The following is a 27,353-nucleotide window of genomic DNA, read 5'->3' on the forward strand; positions in this document are numbered from 1 at the left end:
CCCGATATAAAAAATTATGATGGGCATGGGCGGAGAGACTGGGTATGGGATGGTCAGCATGAGCATAATGGGCTGATAAACCTGTCCCTGTGCAACATGATTGAGACCAGCAGAAACTTCATCACCCAAATATTACTGAATTTGGAGAATTCTCTACCAGAACACAGTTAATGTCAAAACATTTAATATGTTCAAGATGGTAGATATAATTCTCATAGTAACAAGAGATATGGGAAGAAATTGAGAAACAGAGCATTACATTTTGATCAGCAGCCTTGATCACATTAAGTAGTGGAACAGGAACCTAGGGTCAAATAGCCTTCTTCTATAGCTTTCCACATTTTCTACATTTCAGTGTGTTCTCTCTGGGGTCACTACCATTGGTTACATTGTAACAACATTCACTTCAAGCTTCTCAAACAACTCAGACACACAACAGACTGTCTAACATTAACTATCCTTCTAGAACTGAGGTTCAGGCAGGTGCAAGCTCACAGTAACTCCTGCAGACTGTTAGTTTCATGCTCTGTCCCATTCCCATTCTAATCTGTCCGTGGTATGCTGCATTGTTATAAAGAAGTCCAATATATGCCTGAGAAGCAGCAAATCATCTTCGAGCTGGGCACATTACAGCATCCCGGACTCAACAATAAATTCTACAGCATCAGGTAACTAGCTTTCTCCGTGCATATCAAAAGAAGCCAGGTCATCTATCTGTGATATTGACTCAGTTCTTCTCTCACCATTCACACAGCCTGACCAGTTGGGCTTTTACTATAGCCATGAATTTCACAACCCTTGTATTCCTTTAACTGACTCTCACTCTTTAACTGCCCTAATTTTATTGCATTTATGATCTATGGACCATGTTCTCCTTCATTCTGTCCCCACAAATCTAAATGTCTGGTAACTTAAAGCATGATGACCCTGGTACCAACCCTCGAAGGGATGGATATTCCCTCTGTCCTATCCATCCTTTCCATATCCCCTCTGCAACTTAATATATTTTCTTTCCTTGTCAGTTCTGTTGAAGCGTCTTTGATCTGAAAATAACTGAAAACAACAAATAGTGCCTGATGTGTGGAGTGCTTCTATTATTGACAACCTTTGTTACAAAAGTTCAGGTCAATTCACCCCTCAGAATTCACAAGTCACTGCCAAAAAATCTAGGACACTGAATAAAAATTCACTCAAGGAATTTATGTGAAGAAAAATAAGTAAATACAATGTGTATTTCATGCTGCATTGGGCTTCATATTAAAGAAATTATGCTGCAGACTTATCTAGGAATATAACCCTTCTGTAATACAGTAATCACTTGAATTTTCTGTTTTCCTTTGAAAAGAACCTTTAGACTCAGTAATAAAAATGGAAAATTCAAAAAAAAAATTAAAAATTATGAAAATATTTAGTAGTTCAACATAATCTTTCAGACTTCTAATATCTGGAAAATGTTGTTTGTGGATTTAGCCTTAATTTCTTGGTTGGTTTAGATCTCAGCATTACAAGGCCAAATGATCTCATGTACTCCAGATGAGCAAATAATAGCAGGATCCTGGAACAATTCCCTGATGAATTCTGTACCCAACATAAATGATGGCTGATGCAGGTGGTAACAGCAACAAATTAGATAGTGACCCTATGATAGATGGACAAATGCAATGATAACCCAGGTACAGTTGTCTGATGAACTCTGTACCCACCATAGATGGCAGGTGATGCAGATATTAGAATGCAGATATTAGACAATTAGAAGTGATGAACCTGTATTAAATGAAAGATGTTCAAATTTAGACAAAAGTGAACTATACTTATGCTTCTATACAAAGTTTAATGAATGAAAGAATAAGATGCTATTTTTTTCCAATACATAATCAAGAATATCTTAAAATGGATGCCATTTATCTGAGAGATTCCCAAAAGTTGATCTTTAGAACTGGCTCAACCTCATAACCATGTTCACTCTAATTTGTAATGACCAGTGTGTGCAAAAATTGTGTTGTGCAATTTTTTGCCTCGTGATGACAACATGTGCACACTGAATTTTATATACAGAGGTACAGGTGTCCCCCGCTTTTCGAACGTTCATTTTACGAAACCTTATTGTTACGAAAGACCTATATTAGAACCCTGTTTTCGCTTTCAGAAGGTGTTTTCATTGTTATGAAAAAAGAGCAGCGCACGATAAAAAATCAGCACGCGATAAAATCAGCACGCACCCTGAGCAGCTGCTCTCCCCGGATTCGGAACGGCATTCTAGCCGGCATTGCTTAAACACATGCCTTTGATCAGTCGTTTGCAAGATGAGTTCTATGGTATCGGAAAAGCCTAAAAGAGCTCGTAAGGATGTTACACTTAGGGTAAAACTAGACATAATTAACCGTTTCGACTGTGGTGAACAAAGTAAGGACAACGTGAGTTTGGCTTGTGGAAGCTGACGAACATGATGTTGAAGAGGTTTTGGCATCCCATGACCAAGATCTGATAGATGAAGAGCTGATGCAATTGGAAGAAAAAAGGATAACAATCGAAACCGAATGCAGTAGCGAACTGAACGTGAAGCAACTGCGTGAGATTTTCGCTGCAATGATAAAGTATGACTTCAATTTTGAAAGGGCATGTAGGTTTAGGAGATATTTGCAAGATGGTTTGAGTCCTTACAAAGAACTGTGTGATAGAAAAATGCGCGAGGCTCAGCAGTCAAGCAAGCCTTCCACATCAGCCACAGCAGACGACGAACCTGGACCTTCGACATCGAGGCAGGCAGAGATCGAAGATGACCTGCCTGCCCTAATGGAAACAGACAATGACAAGATGACATCCCAGTGTCCCACCACCCCAACCCCCAGGCCACGGACAGATACCGATTCGCGGAGAATGCAGCGGTAGCCGGGAGGCACACAGCACATCTTTAAGAAAAAAGCCGAAATAAACATGCTAATTAATTAGGTGCCCCCTGACACGTAATTGTCAGCCCAGATCAGAGATGACGCAATCGGAAATCGGCTACCGCTGCACCCCTGCATGCTTCGTGGATTGGTATCAGTCGGTGGCTTAGAGAGTGGGGGCCACTGCACCACCCCAACCTCCGACGATTCAGCCTAACACACCACCATCAGTGTACTCCACGCTGTCCCGATTCCGGTAAGTGATACTACACTGTACATACATTATTTCTACTTTATATAGGCTGTTTATTTTTACGTGTTATTTGGTATGATTCGGCAGCTTCATAGCTTAAAGGTTACTGGAGAGCGCTTGCGCCGTGTTTTTGTCAACAGCACTTGCGTGAGATTTTCTGCCGACGGTGCTTGCGTGAGATTTTCACTACGGAGAACAGTGCAGTAATGATTGTGGAAAAGTATTTCTACTTTATATAGGCTGTGTATTTATCATATCATTCCTGCTTTTACTATATGTTACTGTTATTTTAGGTTTTATATGTTATTTGGCATGATTTGGTAGGTTATTTTTCGGTCTGCAAACGCTCACAAAATTTTCCCACATCAATAAATGGTAATTGCTTCTTCACTTTACGACATTTCGGCTTAAGAACCGTTTCATGGGAACGCTCTACTTTCGGATGGCGGGGGGGAACCTGTGTTCATTTTAACAGCTCACAAAACACTGTCAATAAGAACTTTGATCTCCTCTGGGTTTGATTGTTTTCGCTCTCATTCATCTGCATTCTCATAAAACAGGCCTGTAGCAGGTAATGAAGTATTTTCTCGCCAGAGTTTTTGCACACTGGCCATATGTGATTTGCTTGCTAAATGATGTCTTAAAAAGTCAAGTTTCCAAATATCTCTCCTTCCCACTTGCAAATTCTCCAGCGACTTTTCTATCGTGACAATACATGCAGCTAACAGCAGTTTCCGTATTGTACATAAATATTTTTCGTAACTGCACATTCCTGACCTCATGAGCTTCTACTGTATCATTATGTCATTCCACTTTAAATGAACAAGTAGTTCTTAGTTTCTTTGGAATTCAACATAGTGAATCAACAATGTATTCAATAAGATCAGTATAAATAAGCTAGTTCTAAAATTGGCAGACATATCACAAATTCCATGTTGTCTACACTGTCCACAGAAACCGTACAAGGAAATGTGATTGTGTATAATCGTGAAACATACTTAACATGCCAACAAGGAGAGGGTGACAATCTTTTGTGCGCAGTTTAAATTCCTTAATTAGCACCTGATACAATATTTACATTTGTAATTATTTACCTCAAGTAACTGCTGGGAATTTAGTTTGTATCAGCACAGAAACATTGTGATATTCAATGTACAGACCAACAGCAAAATGTTATTGCTGCTAAGGTCATGGCAGGACAGTCCAACTCTGACAAGCTTTGGTTATTAACATTTAACGACAGTAAATTCTACTTTAACAATTCCTCTGTACTTTCTTTGTAGAGTCAATGTGTGCTATATTTTTGGTTATTATTCATTCACAGGATATTGGTACTACTGGTAAGATCAATATTTATTGACCGTCTTTAAAGTGCTCCGAGATAGCCTGCTTAGCATCATCAGAAACCAGTTAGAGTCAACTAATGTGTGTCTGGGGTCACAATGACACCATATTTCCTCCCCAGAAGAGCATGAGTGAACAAGATGGGCTATTTTTATGACAACCAGCAGCATCCTGTTCACTATTACCTATAATTTAGTTAGACTAACTTAAACTTTCAGCTCCTGTTGTTGAATTTGAACTATTGTCTATTCATCAAGCTAGTCAGGTTTCTGGATGTTAGAGTCCAGTAATCTTACTACTATGGGACCGTTAACATTTTATTTATTTATTTACAGAATGTACTACAAATACATCAGAGAAATATTTGTATTCAATCTTTTCCAAGGGAAAAGCAAGGTATTATCTAAAACATTAAATGGATTAAGGAACAGAAGGTAATCTGATGTAACAGCGTATTGTTAATGCTGCCATGCTGAAAAGTTACCTACTTTTCAAGTGTTCCGAAATAAAAAAAGCTAAGTGTTATTGAGATTGTTCCTTTAAACCATGTGAAAATAATTCATACTTTTGATCAATATCAGATACCATGGGCTGCAATGGAAATTTGGGCCAAGGTGTACAAACATGTGGCCGAATCAACACATTTTATACCAGTGGCCAATCAAAATTACTTCCAATTCTTTTCCACCTTTGAAGAAACATTTTTGTGTGGCTTCTTTAATTTTTAACGAAGTCAGATAAAAAAATGCAGTTAGCACAAAAATTTTCAGATAGACTCAAAAACTAAAAGCAATGAGTACCTAAGCATGCAGTTCATAGGTTTGGAATTTATTTTAGATTTTGAAATACTAAAAAAATTAGGAAATAATTTATACAACAGCTGCAAGAACTAATTCATAAATGAGGAATACACCAGTAAAGAAAATAAATTTCATATTATTCCATCATGAGACGTGGATGTTACTGGAAAGACCACCATTTAATGCCCTTACTTTTCAGAAGGTGTGCTGAGCATTTCTCTGGAGCCATTGCAATCTATATGTGAACTTAGGTCCAAAGCTCTGAAGCAAGGTGTTCCGGAATTCTAAGCCTCCAACACTGAAGAAATAGCATTATATTTTGAAGTCACTATAGAGTCACATGAGGAAAATTGTTTTAAGATGACATTACCATGCACAAGCTGCTCTTATCCAAGTAGTGAAGGTTACATGTCAAGGAATTTTTGCTTAAGTCTCAGCAAGTTAAAACTTTCTTCAAATACAGGTTTCCCCTGCCATCCGAAGGTAGAGCATTCCTATGAAACGGTTCGTAAGCCAAAATGTCGTAAAGCGAAGAAGCAATTACTATTTATTTATATGGGAAAATTTTGTGAGCGTTCACAGACCCAAAAATAACCTACCAAATCATGCCCAATAACACATAAAACCTAAAATAACAGTAACATATAGTAAAAACAGGAATGATATGATAAATACACAACCCATATAAAGTAGAAATACTTCTCTACAACGATTGCCTGCACAGATCTCCGTAGCGAAAATCTCACGCAAGCGCTCTCGGCAGGAAATCTCACGCAAGCGCTGCTGGCATAAACGTGCTCTCCAGTAACCTTTAAACTATGAAGCTGCCAAATCTACCAAATAACATGTAAAAATACACAGCCTATATAAAGTAGAAATAATGTATGTACAGTGTAGTATCACTTACGGGAATTGGGAAAACAGCACCAAGCACACTGATAATGGTGTGTTAGACTGAGTCGTCGCAGGCTGGGGTGGTGCAGTGGCCTCCACCCTCCGGGCCGCCGACTGATATATTGCTGTGAAGCATGCAGGGGTAGCCGGGAGGCACACAGCCCACCTTTTAAGAAAAAAGCCAAAATAAACATGCTAATTAATTAGGTGTTGCCCAGCACGTAAATGTCGGCGCAGATCAGAGGCGATTGCATCGGCACTGATCTGGGCTGACAATTACATGTTAGGCAGCACCCAATTAATTAGCATGTTTATTTCGGCTTTTTTCTTAAAGATGTGGTGTGTGCCTCCCGGCTACCGCTGCATTCTCCGTGAATCGGTACAGTATCTGTCCGGGGCCCGGGGGTTGGGGTGATGGGACACGGGGGGTGTCATCTCATCGTCGATCAGGGCAGGCAGCTCATCTTCTCCTATGACTGCCTGCCTCAATGTTGAAGGTCGAGGTTCGTCGTCTGCAGTGGCTGATGTGGAAGGCTTGCTTGACTGCTGAGCCTCGAGCATTTTTATATCACACAGTTCTTTGTAAGGACTCAAAAAATACTGCAAATATCCCCTAAACCTACATACCCTTTCAAAATTAAAGTCGTACTTTATCATTGCAGTGAAAATCTCACGCAGTTGCTTCACGTTCAGTTCCTGGACGACTTCACTTTCGCTACTGCATTCGGTTTTGATTGTTATCTATTCCTCTTCCAATTGCTTCAGCTCTTCATCTATTAGTTCTTGGTCATGGGATGCCAAAACCTCTTCAACATCCTCTTCAACATCATCTTCAACAGCTTCCACAAGCCAAACTCACTTTGTCCTTGCTTCGTTCACCATGATCGAAACGCTTAATTATGTCTAGTATCACGCTAAGTGTAACACCCTTACTCTTTCAGGCTTTTCTGACACCTTAGAACTCATCTTGCTAACGGCTGCTCAATGCAACGTGTTTAAGCAATATCGGCAAGAATCCGGGGGAGAGCGGCTGCTCGGGGTGCGCGCTGCCTTTTATCACGCGCTGATTTTTTTATCGTGCGCTGCCTTTCTTCGTAACAGTGAAAACACCCTCTGAAAGCGAAAACAGGGTACTAATGTAGGTCTTTCGTAATAGTGAGGTTTCGTAAAGCGAATGTTCAAAAAGCGGGGGACACCTGTATTGAATCTGCTGTGTACTAGTGGAAGAGGAAATAAATGTTAAGAGAGGTAGAAATAACTTTAGTTAAGCAGGCCACTTTGTCCTGGAAGATCACAAATTTCTCAAATATTGTCAGAAAAACACTTATCCAGGAATTTGGAGAATTTTCTTTTAGACTCACATATGCTTTGCAGATCATAGAAATACTTCTGGCTGTCAACACTGAATCAATCATCAGAGACAAGTCATTATCTGATCTTATCTTGCGGCTACAATATTTATTTGGCTGGTCCAGTTAATTTTTAGACAAGAGTGACTCCCACACAGGATTTGGATTATGAGGAATTTCGGCGATGATAATACAACTAAAACTCAGGAAAAGGCAGTTTTACATTTTATTGTTGCAGTTCGTTATTGCATTGCATTTGTCACCAATCAATGTATGTCAGAATGTTATCCAAGCCACACTGCAGAGGAGAATGGACTGTTTCATCACCTAAGCAGTTGTGGCTGAAACGAATTACAGTACATTCAGGAATGTTGGACAACAATCATACACTGGACCAGTTGAAGACAGATGAATCAAGGACATTCCTTGACTGAACAGTGTCCTGAGTTTGATGAACCACCATAATTATTTTACTTTATGATTGTATTACTCCAGTTATTTGAAGAGTTTATCCCTCAATTCCCATTGATGTTTTACCAGGGATCTATAATGACAAACTCAGAGTGTGTCAAAAAATTTCTGATTTTATGTTGTGGAAGGAGGTCAATGATAACTTCCAATATGGAATTGGTTGAATACTAGGAAGTCAGAAAATTGAACGAAATGAACAGTTTTTACAAATATATGCTAAATGCATCATTTGTCTTCCTATCATCCAATATATTTCAACAATTGATTTTGCACTGTTACTCTTATCTGCATTTCTTGGGGTAACATATAAATTGTTGTAAAGAAAGAAAACTTCAAATAAAATATGCAAATACTCAGGTTTTGAAGTATCTATGGAGGGAACAACAGAAAAAAAACTTTTTCATGTTTATAATCTGTCATCAGAATATTTTGTTTGCCTTCAGAAAGGTTACTTAAATAATAGTACTTTAGAGTTTAAAAACATGGAAAGGTCAACAGAGTAATTGTACTTGATCTGAAACAGGGAAATATCACTAATTTTGTACTCCAAATTATAAGTTACTGCATTGGCAATCTGTAAAATCATAAAGACTATAAGACATCGAAGCAGAATGAGGTCATTTGGCCCATAGAGTCTACTCCGCCATTCAATCATGGCTGATCCTTTTTTCTATCTCCTCCTCAACCTCAGTTCCTGGCCTTCTCCCCATAACCTTTATTGCCATGTCCAATCAAGAACCTATCAATCTCTGCCTTAAATACACCCAACCACAGCTGCATATGGCAACAAATTCTACAAATTCACCATCCTTTGGCTAAAGAAATTTCTCCAGACCCCTGTTTTGAAAGAGCACCCCTATACCCTGAGGTTGTGCCCTTTTGTCCTAGACTCTCCACTCTCCCACCATAGGAAACATCCTTTCCACATCTACTCTGTCTTGGCCTTTCAACATTCGAAAGGTTTCAATGAGATCCCCCCTCATCCTTCTGAATTGCAGCAAGTACAGGCTTGTACAGCAAGTACATTTCTTGTATGATAACCCTTTCATTCCTGTAATCATCATTGTGAACCTCCTCTGGACCCTCTCCAATGCCAAAACATCTTTTCTGAGATGAGGGGCCCAAAACTGTTCACAATACTCAAGGTGAGGCCTCACCAGTGCCTTATAAAACCTCAGCGTCACATCCTTGCTCTTGTATTCTATATCTCTTGAAATGAATGCAAACATGGCATGTGCCTTCCTCATCACCAACTCAACCTGCAAGTTAACCTTCAGGGGGTTCTGCTCCAGGACTCCCAAGTCCCTCTGCATCTCAGATTCCTGGATTTTATCCCCGTTTAGAAAATACTCCGTAGATTTATTTCTAGTGCGTGACCATGAATTTTCCAACATTGTATAAAATTTGCCACTTTCTTGCCCATTCTCCCAATCAAAGTCCTTGTGCATCCTACCCATCTCAACACTACCTACCCCTCCATCAATCACCTGCAAACTTGGCAATAAAGCCATCTATTCCATCATTTAAATCAATTATATACAGCATAAAAAGAAGTGGTCCCAACACCAACCCCAGTGGAACACCATTAGTCACTGGCAGCCAACCGAGAAAGTATCCTTTTATTCCCAGTCGCTGCCTCCTACCAATCAGCCAATGCCCTAATCAGGTTAGTAACTTTCTGTAATACCATGGGCTCTTAACTTGGTAAGCAGCCTCATGTGTGGCACCTTGTCAAAGACCTTCTGAAAGTCCAAGTACACATCCACTACATCCCCTTTACCTGCACTACTTGTAATCTGTTCAAAGAATTCCAACAGGTTTGTCAGGCAGGAATTTCCCAGAAGGAAACCATGCTGACTTTGTACCATCTCGTCCTGTGTCACCAAGTACTTGTAAAGCCCTGGGAAAGGCTTCACTGCTAATGTAATAGTTTTTCTGTAGAAGCACTGCTAATGTAATGGTTTTTCTATAGCAGCAGTGTTTGGGTTATGGCTAAAGATAACTGGGGTTTTGGAATGTGCACTATCCAATGAAGGGAGTGTTCTTTTCTTGTTGTGTGCTTGAGAACGAGGTGATCTGGGTCTTCTGTTCGGCGAGAGACGATGAAAGAAGACACCAGAAAGGAGAGGTCGTAAACAGCAGGACCGAGTGGACTTGGAGTGGGGCCGGGAGTTGACAAAGAGAAATCGATGGAGGACCAACGGAAGGGAAACCGTGTGCTCCAACGTGCACATTAGATTGTTTCATTAAAATGGGCCCTTTTCTTTTTGTTTTTCTTTACTAACCCTTTCAACAAAATAAGAATTAAAGAGCTAAATCATTTAATTTCATATGGTGTACTTTATTTTGTGGTACTGATTTGTAACAGGATCAGATCACACAGCATCCACACAAACAAGAGGTTGTGCACCTCAGATTTCACACGTTTGCCTTCCCTAGACTAAAGCCGCCAGCCAAACCTGAAAGTTACAATTGTGGGGGTTCATCCGGGATTGATTTCATTGGATGCTGTGTGATTGCCCCAAGCATGAACCAGTGGGTCATGTGTTTAAGTCTGTGCGAGTATGGATGCTGCCGGGGTTGAGTGGTGGTGTGCATCCACGGGGTTACCGATAATGAATGCGTATGTATTGTGTGGGGTAGATATTTGTACTCTGGATGAACTGTTAATTCAGCACTGTTAAAGCTATTGGCAAAGTTACGATTGTGGGGCGGAGGTTTGATAAAATGGCAGGTACAGATCTTGTTTTAGTTCAGACTAGCACTGACGTAACAGCAGTGGAACTGCCTGATACTATTGGGGCCCCAGGTGAGGTGGGGCCATGGCCTGTCCATACTGTCAGAGAGGAGGGGAATATAGCAGAGCGGGCCAAATCACAAGTTGAGGTTCCCATAGCTGAGGGCAGAGATTTCAAAGACAGGGTTCTTTTGTTTCTGAGGAGTGAGGGGAAGGAGTGATTGGAGGAGGAGCTTTTTACCAGTGATATTCTTGATTTGTTGATGTAACCTTTTTGGATCAGTAATAGGAATTCTTTCTATTTGCTCACATTCCTGGTTTAACCATTCTTCTTTGGTTTTTTGACAGAAGCTTTTAACTTTTTTATCTAAGGACTTATATTCTATAAGATTTGCTTTCTTCTGTCTCCTTTCTTCCATTATTTTTTTTTATTTCATCTGTCATCCATTTATTGTTTGTGCTTTTTCCTTTTTTAGGAACCACTGACTTTGCTGATTCTACCAAGGCATCCTTTAGAGAGTTAAATTTCATTTCTACATATAACCATATAAAAATTATAGCACAGAAACAGGCCACCTCAGCCCTTCTAGTCCGTGCCGAACGCTTACTCTCAGCTAGTCCCATCTACCTGCACTCAGCCCAAAACCCTCCATTCCTTTCCTGTCCGTATACCTATCCAATTTTTTTTAATATGACAAAATCGAACCTGCCTTCACCACTTCTAGTAGTAGCTCGTTCCACACAGCTACCACTCCCTGAGTAAAGAAGCCCCCCCTAGTGTTACCCCTAAAATTTTGCCCCTTAACTCTCAACTCATGTCCTCTTGTTTGAATCTCTCCTACTCTCAATGGAAAAAGCCTATCCACGTCAACTCCATCTATCCCCCTCATAATTTTAAATACCTCTGTCAAGTCCCCCCTCAACCTTCTACGCTCCAAAGAATAAAGACCTAACTTGTTCAACCTTTCTCTGTAACTTAGGTGCTGAAATCCAGGTAACATTCTAGAAAATCTCCTCTGTACTCTCTCTCTATTTTGTTGACATCTTTCTTATAATTCGGTGACCAGAACTGTACACAATACTCTAAATTTGGCCTCACCAATGCCTTGTACAATTTTAACATTACATCCCAACTCCTATACTCAATGCTCTGATTTATAAAGGCCAGCATACCAAAAGCTTTCTTCACCACCCTATCCACATGAGATTCCACCTTCAGGGAACTGTGCACCATTATTCCTAGATCAGTCTATTCTACGGCATTCTTCAAAGCCCTACCATTTACCATGTATGTCCTATATTGATTAGTCCTACCAAAATGTAGCACCTCACACTTATCAGCGTTAAACTCCGTCTGTCATCTTTCAGCCCACTCTTCTAACTGGCCCAAATCTCTCTGCAAGCTTTGAAAACCTACTTCATTATCCACAACGCCGCCTATCTAAGTTTTGTCACGAACCCCGTGACGGGAATAAGGAACCAGCAGAGATGGAAACACTTTGGAGTCCAGTATTGCTATAAACTAATAATATTTATTAGTAACTACGCAATACAGTAATATAAATGTAAATAAATCAGGGAACAGGTTAGCAACGATTATATATAAAAGTAAGTGTGTGGAATATATATGTATGAAAAACCAAGCTTCTTTAAGTCCAGGGGTAAAAAGAGACAGTCTTCCGATGTTGAGTAAAGTTCAGTTCAGTTTGTGGTATTTAGTTGGGGGGAGGGGGGAGGGGGGAGGGGGGAGGGGAGGAGGGGGGGAGGGGGAGGAGAGGGGGGAGGGGAGAGGGGGGAGGGGGGAGGGGGGAGAGGGGGAGAGGGGGGAGAGGGGGGAGGGGGGGGAGAGGGGGGAGAGGGGGGAGAGGGGGGAGGGGGGGGAGGGGGGAGAGGGGGAGAGGGGGAGAGGGGGGAGAGGGGGGAGAGGGGGAGAGGGGGGAGAGGGGGGAGAGGAGGAGAGGAGGAGAGGGGAGAGGGGGGAGAGAGAGAGAGATTTCAGTCTTCAAGTGAGCTGATGCCATTGATCTTCTCGTTGTCCTCCGAAATCATTTAAAAGTTACTGACTGTGACTTTAACAAAGGGGACCAGTTTTCTGTGGTGGAGCTATCCCCCAGGCGAGGGTGGACACATGGACAACTCCCCACCAGTCAACCCTTTTCCTCCTTCCACTGCAAGAGGGACGGATCGATCCGCCTGATTGATCCTCCAAAACCTACTATTCCTGCGGGCACAACAATGTTCATTCAGTGTCCAAACATGTGTCTGAGGTCTGTATCATCTGACCTCCTATTTTATCTTTCCGTGCTGAGCATCAACTGTCATTCAAATAATCCCTCCTTCCTCTCTGTGAAAGAAATGCAAGCAGGGCAAAAGTCCTTGAAGAAGTATCAACAACCTGTCTTCGGTCACCATAGCAACTTTCCAGCTGCTCGGTGCCACCTCTCACCAATTCAGCAGGAATCCAAAAGTTAACCAGTTCTTAAAGTGACAGTCCAACAGTTAGTCTTCATCTTTCTCTCTCTTTTACAAACAAATTGTCGGTGTTAAATAACTCTCTCTCTCTTTTCAAAAGCACAGTTAATAAGGGTAATTCAGGACTCCGTCACAGTATCATCTGCATACTTACTCATCCAATTTACCACCCCATCATCCAGATCATTAATGTATATGACAAACAACATTGGACCCAGTATAGATCCCTGAGGCACACCACTAGTCACCGGCCTCCAACCTGACACACAGTTATCCACCACTTACCCTCTGGCATCTCCCATCCAGCCACTGTTGAATCCATTTTACTACTTCAATATTAATACCTAACAATTGAACCTTCCTGACTAACCTTCCATGTGGAACCATGTCAAAGGCCTTACTGAAGTCCATACAGACAATATCCACCGCTTTACCCTCGTCAATTTTCCTAGTAACCTCTTCAAAAAATTCAGCAAGATTTGTCAAACATGACCTTCCACGTACAAATCCATGTTGACTGTTCCTAATCAGACCCTGTCTATCCAGAGAATTATATATACCATCACTAAGAATACTTTCCATTAACTTACCCACCACTGACGTCAAACTTATAGGCCGATAATCTCTAGGTTTACTCTTAGAACCCTTTTAAACAACGGAACCACATGAGCAATACGCCAATCCTCCAGCACCATTCCCATTTCGAAGAACATTTATATTCCTTAAAAGTGCCAGTACTCCCTCCACTTTAATCATGATAGTTTCCATAACTACCCTACTTGTTTCCCTTACACAATTCAATATCCTTCTCCTTAGTGAATACTGAAGAAAATTGCTATCATGATTGCTATCATCTTAAACAGAATTTCTAGACTTTGAATTCTATTCCTTACCTCAATTGTAAATTTTTGTCTTAAGTTTTCCTCTTTAATTAATTGCAAGTAGTCAAGGGATTGTTCAGGTATTTGCTTCTTTAGTTTTTTCAGTTTTACTTTTACATGATATACTGCTGGGTTATGGTCACTATTACAATCTGCACCTGGATATGTTTTTCATTGAGTCACTGAGTTTCTAAATCTTTGGTTTACAGTATTAAAGTCAATTTGATTTCTAGTGTTATCACTTGGACTTTTCCAGGTCCACAAGCGTCTTGGATGGTTTTGAAAGTAGGTATTCATAATGATCTGATTATTCATATGGCATACTACTAGTGTCTTCACACACTACATCAGATATACTGCTAGTGTCTTCCACAGTGAAGATTGATGCAAATTACTAATTTAGTTCATCAGCTATCTCCTTGTCCCGTTATTATTTCTCCTGCCTCATTTTCTAGTAGCGCTATATCCACTCTCATTTCTCTTATTTTTAACAGACTTAAAGAAACTTCTACTATTCACTTTTGATATTATTTGCTAGCTTGCTTTCATATTTCATCTTTTCCTTTCTAATGACTTTTTAGTTGCTCTCTGTAGGTTTTTTTTTAAAAACTTCCCAATCCTCTACCTTCCCACTAATTTTTGCATTATCGTAAGCCCTTTCTTTTGTTTTTACAATCACTTTGACTTCCCTTGTCAGCCACGGTTGTACTATTTTACCAGTTCAGTATTTCTTCATGTTTGGAATACACATGTCCTGCACCTTCCTCATTTTTCCCAGAAACAAACTCCATTGCTGCTCTGCTGACATCCCTGCCAGCAGCTCCTTCCAATTTACTTTGGCCAACTCCTCTCTCATGCCACTGTAATTTCCCTTGCTCCACTGAAATACTGCTACATCAGATTTTACCTTCTCTCTATCAAATTTCAAATTGAACAAAATCATATTGTTATCACTGGTTCATAGAAACAAAGGAAACGCAAACAGCACAATACAGACACTTCGGCCCACAAAGCTGTGCCAAACATGTCCTTACCATAGAAATTACCTGGGGTTACCCATAGCCCTCTATTTTTCTGAGCTCCATGTACCTGTCCAGGAGTCTCTTAAAAGACCCTCTCGTATCCGCTTCCACCACCGTCACCAGCAGCTCATTCCACGCACTCACCACTCTCCGCGTAAAAAACTTACCTTAAGCTCCCTGATCCCCTCTGGTTCATTACATAACATCCAATCCAGTATAGCTGATCCCCTAGTAGGCTCAACAACAAACTGCTCAAAAAGCTATCTCTTAGGCATTCACTCTCGAGATACATTACCAACCTGATTTTCGCAAACGACCTGCATGTTAAAATCTCCCATGACTACCATAACATTGCCCTATTGACTGGTCTTTTCTATTTCCTGCTGTAACCTGTGGTCCACCTCCCAACCACTGTTGGGAGGTCTGTATACAACTACCATCAACGTCTTTTTACCCTTTCAGTTTAACTCAACCCACAAGGATTCAACATCTTCCGATTCTATGTCACATCTTTTTACTGATTTGATGCCATTCTTTACCAGTAGAGCCACACCACCCCCTCTGTCTACCTTGCTATCCCTCAGATACAACATGTAACCTTGGACATTCAGCTCCCAACCACAACCTTCCTTCAGCCGCAATTCAGTGATGGCCACAACATCATACCTGGCAATCAGTAATACTGCAACAAGATCATCCACCTTATTTCTTATACGTGCATTTAGATACAACACCTTGAGTACCGTATTTGCTGTCCTTTCTGACTCTGCATCCCTAATGATTTGATACTCAGCCAGTTGGCTGCAACTAAGCTCCATCACCTGCCTGCCCTTCCTGACAATGTAACTACACGCTATCTTTACTTTTTTACCATCCGTCCTTTCCTTAGTACCTTCACTCCAGTTCTCACCGCACTGCCAAGTTAGTTTAAACCCTCCCCAACAGCTCTAACAAACCTGCCCATGAGAATATTGGTCCCCCTCGGGTTCAGACGCAACTCGTCAATTTTGAGATCATACCTCCCCCAGAAGAGATCCCAATTATCCACAACCTGAAGCCCTGGCCCCTGCACCACCTCAGCCATACATTCATCTGCCAGATCATCCTGTTTCTACCTTCACTGGCACATGGCACAGATAGCAATCCAGAAATTACTATCTGGGAGGTCCTGCTTCTCAGCTTTCTCCCTGGTTCTCTAAATTCCTTTTTCAGGACCTCATTACTTTTCCTTCCTCTGTCATTGGTACCAATATGTACCAAGACATCTGGCTGCTCCACCTCCCTCTCCAAAATGTTGTGAACACGATCTGAGACATCCCGGATCTTGGCACCTGGGAGGCAACATATTATTGTGGTGTCCCGTTCACGACTACAGAATCTCCTGTCGGATCCCCTCACTATCAAGTCCCCTATCACTACCGCTCCCTTCTTCGCTCTCTTTCTCTTCTGCACTACAAACCCATGCTCAGTGCCTGTAACCCGGTCGCCATGGCATTCTTCCGGAAGGTCATCCCCTGCAAAAGGATCCAAAGTGGTATACTTGTATTTGAGGGGAATGTCCACAGGGGTGCTCTGCTCTTACTGCCTATTTCCATTTTTCCTGACAGTCACCCAGCTACTTGTCTCCTGCAACTTCAGGATGACTACCTCTCTGTAACTTTGATCAATTATATCCTCACTCTCCCATACAAGCCAAAGGTCATCCAGTTGCTGCTCCAGATCCCTAACACGGTCTTCAAGGAGCTGCAGCTGAGTGCACTTCACGCAGATGTAATTCCCCGGAAGACTCTGGGTCTCCCAGTTCTCCAACATCTGGCACGAAGAGTACACCACAGCCATTTAAATGGTACAGTAAGAGGGGGAAAAAAACTAAAAGGACACCTTAACAGATGCTTTACATAGAGCCGATGCCTCTTCCGAGTCGAAGCCTCCTTTGAGGCAAAGCCTGTCGCTTCTACTCTCGCCACTGGTCTACTCCTGTACAATGGCCGCCCCAATTATCCCTTCTGAACTTTTATTTAGTTCCTTGAGTTCTGTTGACACCACTGATAGGCTATGTACAATGGACAAACGCTCTCGATGCAACCTCTTTAAATAACCACAGCTGACCTGCGAGAAATCCCTCTTGGTAAAGCTCTGTTGATGCTGCTGATCGGATAGACCACGTAAAATACAGGAGCTGAATTAACAATTCAGCTCTAAATCTCTTCCACCATTCAATCTTGGTTGATTTTTTTCCCCCAACTCCATCCTTCCACATTCTCATTACTCTAACACCCTTACCAATCACGAACCTAATAATCTCTGCTTTTAATACACTATCTATTAAGGAATTCAAGCAGGAACAGTCAGGGCTATGATATGCTCCCAGAAATATGGGATATCAGGAAAACTTTCAGAGCAGGTGGTAAGCATGTGTGTAGAAAATGTGTCCAGCTGCAGCTCCTGACTGACCGCATTTCACTATATGTTGATGCATTTCACTGTTTTGATGTGCATGTGACAAATAAATCACAGCACAGCTGAGACTGTGGATGGACTCTGCAGAGTGTCTGCACCACTGGGAGTATTGTGGATAGCACCATTTTGCAAGTTGGTCACACCTTAGGTACAGGCAATGGGTGATCACCAAACATAAGGCAAACAAGAATACCTGGTGACCATTCGCCTTGCAAAACAGGTATAGCATTTCAGATATTGTTCTGGGGGGTGGGGTCCCCTTTGGGGAAAGAAGCACTGGCCAAATTTGTGGCACCACAGTATTGTACAGCAGGAGAGGAAAAAAAGACTACGAAAACTGCAGCGGGAGGGAACTCACTGGTCAGTGGAAGCGAAAGGCCTTTCTGCAGTGAATAAGGCTTCTTAATGGTATATTGCCTCCTTGGAGTAGCCATTTGATGCTGCAAGACATTCTCAGATGGAATGGAGACCAGCCACTGGTAAGCATAGGTACAAAGGGAGATCTGATCTTGCAAAGTGAACTTAGTTAGGTAGGTTAAAGAGCAAAACAGAAGGTTGTTACAACAGGACAGATTGCACCCAAACTGAGATGGTGCACAACATTAAAACAAGGTTGCTTATGCAGCTGTGGAGAGCTGAAACTCAAATGGCAAGGGGATGGCATGCAAAACAGTAATACTGCAGGTGGAGAGTGAGAATAAAATACAGAATATAAACCAACTGAGGATTAGTAGAAAGAATACATTGGCATATTTAAGCAAATAGGTTAAACTGTATTTACTTAATGCAAGGAATCAGATGGCAAAACTGATGAACTTTGAGCATTAATCAGCACAGAAATATGTAATTACAATCACAGAAACAACAATGAAAGAAGGCCAGGACACCAGCTCAGCATTTCAGGCAATAGAGGCTTCAGACATGAAAGACAAGGTGCTAAAAGAAGAAGTGCAATATTGATTAGGAAGAACATTACTGCAGGGTCATCTTGAAAAACTTTTCCAATGAAGCTCCATGGAAAAAACAGAATAAGAATGGGCTATCATTTGCTAAGGCTATATTACAGGACTCCCCCAACAATCAGCAAGAGAAACAGGAGCAATTATATTGACAAATCACAAAGTCAAATGATGGCAGTAAGCTGCAGCTGTGGATTTTAACTTCCCTAATAGTGACTGGAAGTTCCTGAACGCAAAGGGATTAGATAGGAAAGAATTTATAAAGTTTATCCAAGAGTTTGTTTTAACCAAAATGATTCTGCTGGATTTAATATTGGAAAATGAAGCTAACAAATGGTAGAAATATCAGTGGGCATTTTGCAAAAAGTGATCATAATTCTTTAAGTTTCAAGGTAGTCACAGAGGGGGATAAGGATGGTTCACAAGTTGAGGTCCTAAATTGAGAGAAAGAGATTATTTCAAAAACAAAGTAGGATTTGACAAATGTAGTTTGACAGCAGCTGCCTTTCAGGTTAAAAAAAATACAACAAATGGGTATTTTACAAATTAAGAGTTCAGGGGTAGTGCAGTGGATTGTGAGGAAGGTTGCAAAAGGCTACAAAATGATACAGTTCAGCAGAAGGTTGAACAGAGCAATCACAAATGTCATTTTATCCTGAAAATTGAAATGTAATACATTTTAGGAAGGTAAACAAGGGGAGGACATACACAGTAAATGGTAGGGCACAGATGAACAGAAGGGTTTTGGGTACAGGTCCATAGATCAATAACATTAAAAGCACAGTTGAAAAAGGTGAAGAAGGTGCAAGGAATTATTGTCTTCACTAGTCTTGGCATAGAATGTAAGAGATGGGATGTCATAACACAGTTTTATTAAAGTTAAACCACATCTTGCGAGTTCTAATCACCACACAAAAGGGTGTGATTGTGCTGGAGAGGGTGGAGTGGAGATTCACTGGGATTGTGTATACCAATGAGGACAGATCTTTTATTTCTTGCTGATATGCAATTGCTGGGGGAGGGGGTTTAGTAAATTATACAGCATTTACAAGGATGAGGTTTGGGTGGACAAGACACCCAAACTCACAAATCTGGCAGGACCAAAGTCATATCCACCCTAGACATGCGAAGCCTGAGAAATGCTGCAGAATCCAGCCGCTGTTAGCAAGGGGCAAACGAGCCATGTTTCCAGAGATAACCAGTAAAAGGGGATCTCACTAGTAAATGAGATTAGAAGAAGTAGTCACAAAGGGCAATATGGGCACAGTGGGCCAAAAGGCCCGTTTTTAAAACCTACTGGATTCAAACTAACAGAGGAAACACAATCGAGAAAAATCAAAGTATTGAATACAGGGGATGGGATGTTATGTTGAAGTTGTACAAGACATTGGTGAGGCCTAATTTGGAGTATTGTGTGCACTTTTGGTAACCTACCTACAGTAAAGATGTAAATAAGGTTGAAAGAGTACAGGAAAAAATTACAAGGACATTGCCAGTTCTGGAGGACCTGAGTTATAAGGAAAGACTGAATAGGTTAGGACTTTATTCCGTGGAATGTAGAAGATGGAGAGGAGATTTGATAGAGGTATACAAAATTATGAGAAGTATAGATAGGGTAAATGCAAGCAGGCTTTTTCCACTGAGGTTGGAACCAGAGGTCATGGATAACGGGTGAAAGGTGAAAACTTTAGGGGATCATGAGGTGAAACTTCTACACTCAAAGGGTCATGAGCTACCAAGCACAAGCGGTGTATGCAAGCTCCATTTCAAGACTTAAGAGAATTTTGGATAGGTACATGGACCTTAGGGGTATGTATGGAGGACTATGGTCCAGGTGCAGGTCGATAGGAGAAGGCAGTTTAAATTGTTTGATACAGACTAGATTGGCTGAACAGCCCATTTCTGTGCTGTACTTTTCTATGACTCTAAAAGTGGGAAGTGCCCTTTAACATTAATGAAACTCCAAGAATTCAATGTCACTGGAAGGAATTTAACCTGGTTTGATGGCTATGGTCTTTTACATTTGGTTTTCTGTGGTTCAGCTTAATTTTTTCTGCATTTTTAGCCTTCGATTGCATTTTTCAAACTTGCATACATTGAAACATCAACTGTGTAAGGTGAATTTCCAACAAAAACAAATAATGAAGATTGTGGCAGGAACTCTCTCATTTACAATCCATACTAGTTCCTTAGGAAGAAATTCAGAAAATAGGTAAGAAATGGTATACTATCTATAAAAGATGCATCGGAAGTCTTCTTTTCCACCAAGTGGTCCCTAAGGCAAGATGTCTCTAAGGCAAGATGTCTACAAGACAATATCAAGAATCAAGGATTTTCCTTCCATTTACTACTGATAAATCTAAATGCTCTCAAAGATTTAACAATAATATTTACCTCACTGGTAATACATTACTCTTAAATCACATCAAATTGAAGCAGGCACTCTGGTAGCTCTCATCATAAAATTATGATAATGAAATATGCATATGAAAAAAGAAAAAAAAAGGCTCATCCACTAATGCCCACATCTTGTGAATGAATGACAAAGTCAAGTACCTAAGTTGTCCTCCCCTCTCCATTGACACCCCCAGCCTCCCCCCTCCCCGCTCTGATCCCAGCTCTCATCCGTGCCGGGTCTTTACCATCCCCTCCGAGGTTCAACTGTCAGAGGCAGAACGCTCTGTCCTCAGTAAGGGCCTCACCTTTGTCCCCCTTCGCCCACACCTCAGCAAGTTCCGTGTTCGCCATGATGCGGAACTCTTCTTCCACCAACTCCATCTCCGAGCCTACTTCTTCGGCAAGGACTCTTCCACCCCCACCGATGACCCTTTCTCCCGTCTTCAACCCTCCTCTTCTTCATGGACACCCCGCTCTGGTCTTCTGCCTGCTCTGGATCTCTTTATCGCTAACTGCCGACGGGACATCAACCCTCTCGACTTCACCGCACCTTGCTCCCATTCCAACCTCACTCCCTTCGGAACGCTCTGCTCTCCACTCCCTCCGCACTAATCCTAACCTTATTATTAAACCCGCCGATAAGGGGGGTGCTGTTGTAGTCTGGCGTACTGACCTCTACCTTGCCGAGGCACAGCGACAACTCGCGGATACCTCCTCTTACTTACCCCTCAATCGTGACCCCACTAAGGAGCACCAGGCCATTGTCTCCCACACCATCACCGACTTCATCCGCTCAGGGGATCTCCCATCCACTGCTACCAACCTTATAGTTCCCACACCTTACACTTCCCGTTTCTACCTCCTACCCAAGATCCACAAACCTGCCTGTCCTGGCAGACCTATTGTCTCAGCTTGCTCCTGCCCCACCGAACTCGTTTCTGCATACCTCGACACGGTTTTATCCCCCCTTGTTCAATCCCTTCCTACCTATGTTCGTGACACTTCTCACACTCTTAAACTTTTCAATGATTTTAAGTTCCCTGGCCCCCACCGCTTTATTTTCACCATGGATATCCAGTCCCTATATACTTCCATCCCCCATCAGGAAGGTCTCAAAGCTCTCCGCTTCTTTTTGGATTCCAGACCTAATCAGTTCCCCTCTACCACCACTCTGCTCCGTCTAGCGGAATTAGTCCTTACTCTTAATAATTTCTCCTTTGGCTCCTCCCATTTCCTCCAAACTAAAGGTGTAGCTATGGGCACCCGTATGGGTCCAAGCTATGCCTGCCTTTTTGTTGGCTTTGTGGAACAATCTATGTTCCGTGCCTATTCTGGTATCTGTCCCCCACTTTTCCTTCGCTACATCGACGACTGCATTGGCGCTGCTTCCTGCACGCATGCTGAGCTCGTTGACTTTATTAACTTTGCCTCCAACTTTCACCCTGCCCTCAAGTTTACCGGTTCATTTCCGACACCTCCCTCCCCTTTCTAGATCTTTCTGTCTCTGCCTCTGGAGACAGCTTATCCACTGATGTCTACTATAAGCCTACTGACTCTCACAGCTATCTGGACTATTCCTCTTCTCACCCTGTCTCTTGCACAAATGCCATCCCCTTCTCGCAATTCCTCCGTCTCTGCCGCATCTGCTCTCAGGATGAGGCTTTTCATTCTAGGACGAGGGAGATTTCCTCTTTTTTTTAAAGAAAGGGGCTTCCCTTCCTCCACTATCAACTCTGCTCTCAAACGCATCTCCCCCATTTCACGTACATCTGCACTCACTCCATCCTCCCACCACACCACTAGGAATAGGGTTCCCCTGGTCCTCACCTACCACCCCACCAGCCTCCGGGTCCAACATATTATTCTCCGTAACTTCTGCCACCTCCAACGGGATCCCACCACTAAGCACATCTTTCGCTCCCCCCCCCTGCTTTCCGCAGGGATTGCTCCCCACGCGACTCCCTTGTCCATTCGTCCCCCCCATCCCTCCCCACTGATCTCCCTCCTGGCACTTATCCTTGTAAGCGGAACAAGTGCTACAAAGGGCAATTGTGCTGAACTCAAAGAATACAAGTTAAATTTAGTAAAAAAATTGTAAAAAATAACATACTGTAATATCCATACAAGACAGTGTCTTCAATATTCTTCCTCGTGATGTTATCTGCTGCCCATTCCTTTAAGGAAAAAAATAGTTGGGGTTATTAGGAGAAACAAATTGGTCCAGTAAAATTTATTTTATTCAAATACCAACACACTCAGAATCCAATAATAATGGTTAAATCTCCAACATTGTCAGAGAAGCTCATGTGATATCCAAGACTACAAAGATTTTCTCAGAAAAAACATACTGAATGACGCATTCCATATCTGGCGTGCTGTATGTGCCTACCTAGATAAACTAGGCTTGTTTTAGTTGGAGCAGTGAAGATCAAGGGTGTGTATAATTGAGATATTAAAAAATTATAAAAGCCAAAAAGATAATTAATAAGAAGCATTTCCCCCTAACAGAGGTTTCCATAACAAAATGGCATAATAGTACATGAAGCGCCAGAGCCAAGTTGTTTAACTTATTGCACGAGTCAGTTAACAAATTATCTGGATCATGTCGGTTAATGAAAGTTGAGGGGTCTTTAAGGAAGATTTTTTTTCATCCAGAGGGTGACTGGAATCTGAAATTAAATGCCTGAAGAGCTGGAGAAGCAAGTACTCTCATACTGTTTATGTTCAGATTAACATTTGAAATGCCAAGGACAGGATAATAGGATTAGTGCACACACAGCTCTCAATGATGGATAACTTAAACAGAACTTGTGAATACAGATACAAGTTATGGAAAAACAGAGTGCACAAACTATGTTCTGAAATTAACTCTCTCTAGAATCTGACACATTTAAAAATATAAATTGCTGAAATTAACAGTGGACAAGTTCCTCAGCATTACACAGAATGTAGGAACTTTACTGGTTTTGCAAAGTCTACTTTACATCATTAATTTTTTTTTTGGATGAAGGTAGAGAGGAATTTTCAGGTGTGGGGTACGAGCTGAGTTCCTCCAGCAGTTTGTGTTGCAGGAATATTTTAGGTGTTTTTATTTCCCTTATGTTAGTTGATGTTTTTCTTTCCACCACCAAGAGAAACTACCACAACACTATGACAGGGAGGAGGAGGAGGTGTTATTCTAAAGATAGTGATACAGCTGGAACACCATGCCAGATACAAACAGAAAGCTGACTTTTTCCACATGTTCACATATTCATGTGGAAAACACATGGCCATTGTTACCCGAATATCACCACAGAAAGTGACTCATTGTAGTGAACAGCTCATTATCACCTCACACTAAAACCAGCCTGGAATCCTGGGAGAACTTGAATCGTTAAAAATACAAGAAATTGAATTTTAAAGAAATGACTCAAAGCCAGTAACAAAAATTAAACACAATAAAATAAAAGGACAAATATTTTATCATGCCCATAGTTAACATACTGACTCAGTGGTTCACATTCAGATGTGATTTCATGATGGTATACCAAAACTAGAAAATTAACATCATCATCCTCCTGGTAGATCTAACTGCTGACTCTTTGTTTAGGTGAAATCAGCTATTTGTACATTCATACATTTGCTTTAATTTTCTTCTTAATCTCTGAATCTTGCTGATTGACGGTTAAAATAATGTAAACCGCTGAGTGCAACTTCTAAAAGCCAATTAAGATATTGCAATCTGTACAAGCAGAGTACCTAAATAATACATTTAGTATTGTATCTCAGAATATTTCAGCAGCTCAAAAGCATGTTGTGTGCTCTTGATAAGATGTTCTTTGCCAATTAATTAAGCTCAGCTGCTCTGCAAATTACATACATAATGATTCTCAGTGGTGTTAAGTACAACTAATAAATTGCCAGTTTAGCAGACGAGGGAGATGGGTGTGTACTCAAAAGGTGATGCTGTCTTATCCTGATGATGACTTCCAAACCTCTTATAAAATTGTCTTGTACAGGTGACCCATGTTATAGAGGGGTGGAGCTGTATGCTCAGCAGATGGTTTGCATCTTGACTTTATTTATTCACTTTGTTTCCCAGAAATTTCACAAGGGCAAATTTTATTCCATATCTCAGATTTTTGGCCATGACTTTTAAATTCCAAAAGGGCAAATTACCACTGCCCCAAATTTGGGGTTGTCTCTAATTATAAACACCAAGCCTGTAACAACTAGATCATGACAAAGTCAATTACGATATATCTTGCTGAATTCCAAACACATAATTGAATCTATACCAACGCTTAACATATTTGATACTCCATACTCTTCGTAAACCAGATATTTTAGTTATCAAATTATGCCACTATCAGTGCTAAATATGATTAAATACAAAAGAAAAAATGAATCTCATAATATTCCAGAAATTGGGAAAAGGGGTGAACGGGATGATACAAATTTGTAAGTCAAACTCAAACCTGTAAATTCTAAAAATGAAATCCATCAACCTATTGGGTAAATCTGGAAAGAAAATCTGCTGCCTGCAAGCTCTAGGAGGAATTAACAGAAAAAGCAAATGAAGATGCACCAGATGTAGCACTTAACAAAGTTGGGCACTGTTTATTCCTCTCCATAGAACTGCTCATCCTGCAATAAAAAAAACTTGAGAAGCAATTTGAAAAAGACATATACAACATCACAACTGGTTTAGAAAGGGGGAAGGTATTCGCAAAAGAGAATGTAAGATACCTTTATAAAATTTCCAGCTAAAGATAAATTATGAGTAAAACCAGACAGTGGTTATACTCTAGGAAATTCACTGAATGCAAAAGTAATAGAAACGGGGCCTCAAGGAATTAAGGAACCAAAAACAAAATAAATGTCGTGCTGTGAGGCATGGGACCACCCAGATTACTTTACCAGGAGTCAACATATTACACGGATTGAGTAAGTTTCCATTTGTAATGAAAGAATTGTTCTATTTTAATACTAAGTTGAGTTTTGGAAATAGTAATTTCACCATAGATGTTATAATTCCAGAAGTATATTTCAATTACTGTACATTTTCAATGTCTCTATATACTAATTAAATTTATCTGTTGAGCAAGTTTAATAGAAGTAATGTACCTTGTAAGATCCTTTGGAGTCCTTCATGTAAGATACAAGGAATATATCAACTGGTAACAACGATGAAGTGATCAGTGCAAGAGCAAGTGCACATATTGCAGTTATGGTGGAGACAACCTCACTTTCTTGTTGACTCTGGTATCGGCGGATATATATCCAGCAGAATACTAGAATTGCCTGCAAGACACAAGTAAAGTATCACTGGAAATGAAGAGATCTCAACACTGGAGAAACCAAATGTAGGCTGTAAAACAAATTTGATCTTGAGCATCAAGTTGGCTGACAATTCCGGACTTTTTTTCTGTGTCCTTACCTTCCATCAAGGCACATTGCAGCTTTCTGGACTCAGCATCGAAATGAACAATTTCAGATAACCAAGATAATCATTTTGTTTACCCCTTCCCTTCTCCTCCCCTGTCCATCAACTCCTGGTTTCCTTCCCTCCTTTTCTTCCATGATCCACTGTCTTATTAGATTCCTCCTTCGTCAGTCCTTTACCTCTTCCACATCACCTCTTAGCTTCTGATTTCATTCCCCCCGCTCCAGCATGGACCTTCTTCCTCATCTAGTCTCACTTATTACCTGCCCACTTGTACTCCTCCCCTTCCCCTTCCCCCCAACCTTCTTATTCTGGCTTTTGCCTATTAAATATGCCTCTTCAATAACAGGGCAACCAAAACCATACAGTACTCCAAGTGCAGCCACAAAAATTACTTTTAGAACTAGAGCATAATGTCCCAAATCCTGATTGATAAAGGCTTCAACACCCTCTCAAATACCCTGTTCAGCTATGATGCCACTTTCAACAAGCTGTCCTCTTGTACTCTTTGGATCCTCTATTCCATTACTCTCCGTAGTGCCCTACCAGTCATAGTGCAAATCCTGGAGGTTTTCCTCTAGGTGTTCCAATCTCCTTCTACATCTCAAAGACTTGCTTGGAGCACTTTTGCTGATCTGTTATTTTTAAACCACCAAGCTACCTAACCACTTCACTACCTAGTACTTGCAACCCTTGCATTCTGGGGTGTTAGATTCCTAGAAAGGAATCTGTATCGCAAATTTCCATAATTCAAAGATGCATCGTCCATGTATGCATCAAGAAATGAGAGTTTTTTTTTAAAAATGTATTTAATTACTTGTTCTCCTTCACATAAATGCTGTTATAGCAAATTTCAATTCATATCTCAAATTTTTGGGTAGTAATTTGTCAAATCTGCAGGGGTGAATTTCGTTTGCCCAAACTGCAGGGTTTTCCTGCATATTATGCGCCTATGGTCTGTAGCTGATAAGCTGATGCACAGTATCAAAATGTTAATA

The 27,353-nt window shown here is 41.1% G+C and overlaps 1 protein-coding gene across 1 annotated transcript in view; it reads right to left on the reverse strand.

The window, feature by feature from the left end:
- Window positions 1-27,353, reverse strand: part of lmbrd1 (LMBR1 domain containing 1) — a 206,305-nt gene that overhangs the window by 155,159 nt on the left and 23,793 nt on the right. The window contains exons 2-3 of the mRNA XM_063040281.1: window positions 26,037-26,213; window positions 23,038-23,101 (exon numbers count right to left, since the gene is read on the reverse strand). Of these exons, the coding sequence (XP_062896351.1) occupies window positions 23,038-23,101; window positions 26,037-26,213 (241 nt within the window). The remainder of the gene's footprint in view (window positions 1-23,037; window positions 23,102-26,036; window positions 26,214-27,353) is intronic.

This window comes from Mobula hypostoma, chromosome 2, assembly GCF_963921235.1.
Source record: "Mobula hypostoma chromosome 2, sMobHyp1.1, whole genome shotgun sequence".
NCBI lineage: Eukaryota > Metazoa > Chordata > Chondrichthyes > Myliobatiformes > Myliobatidae > Mobula > Mobula hypostoma.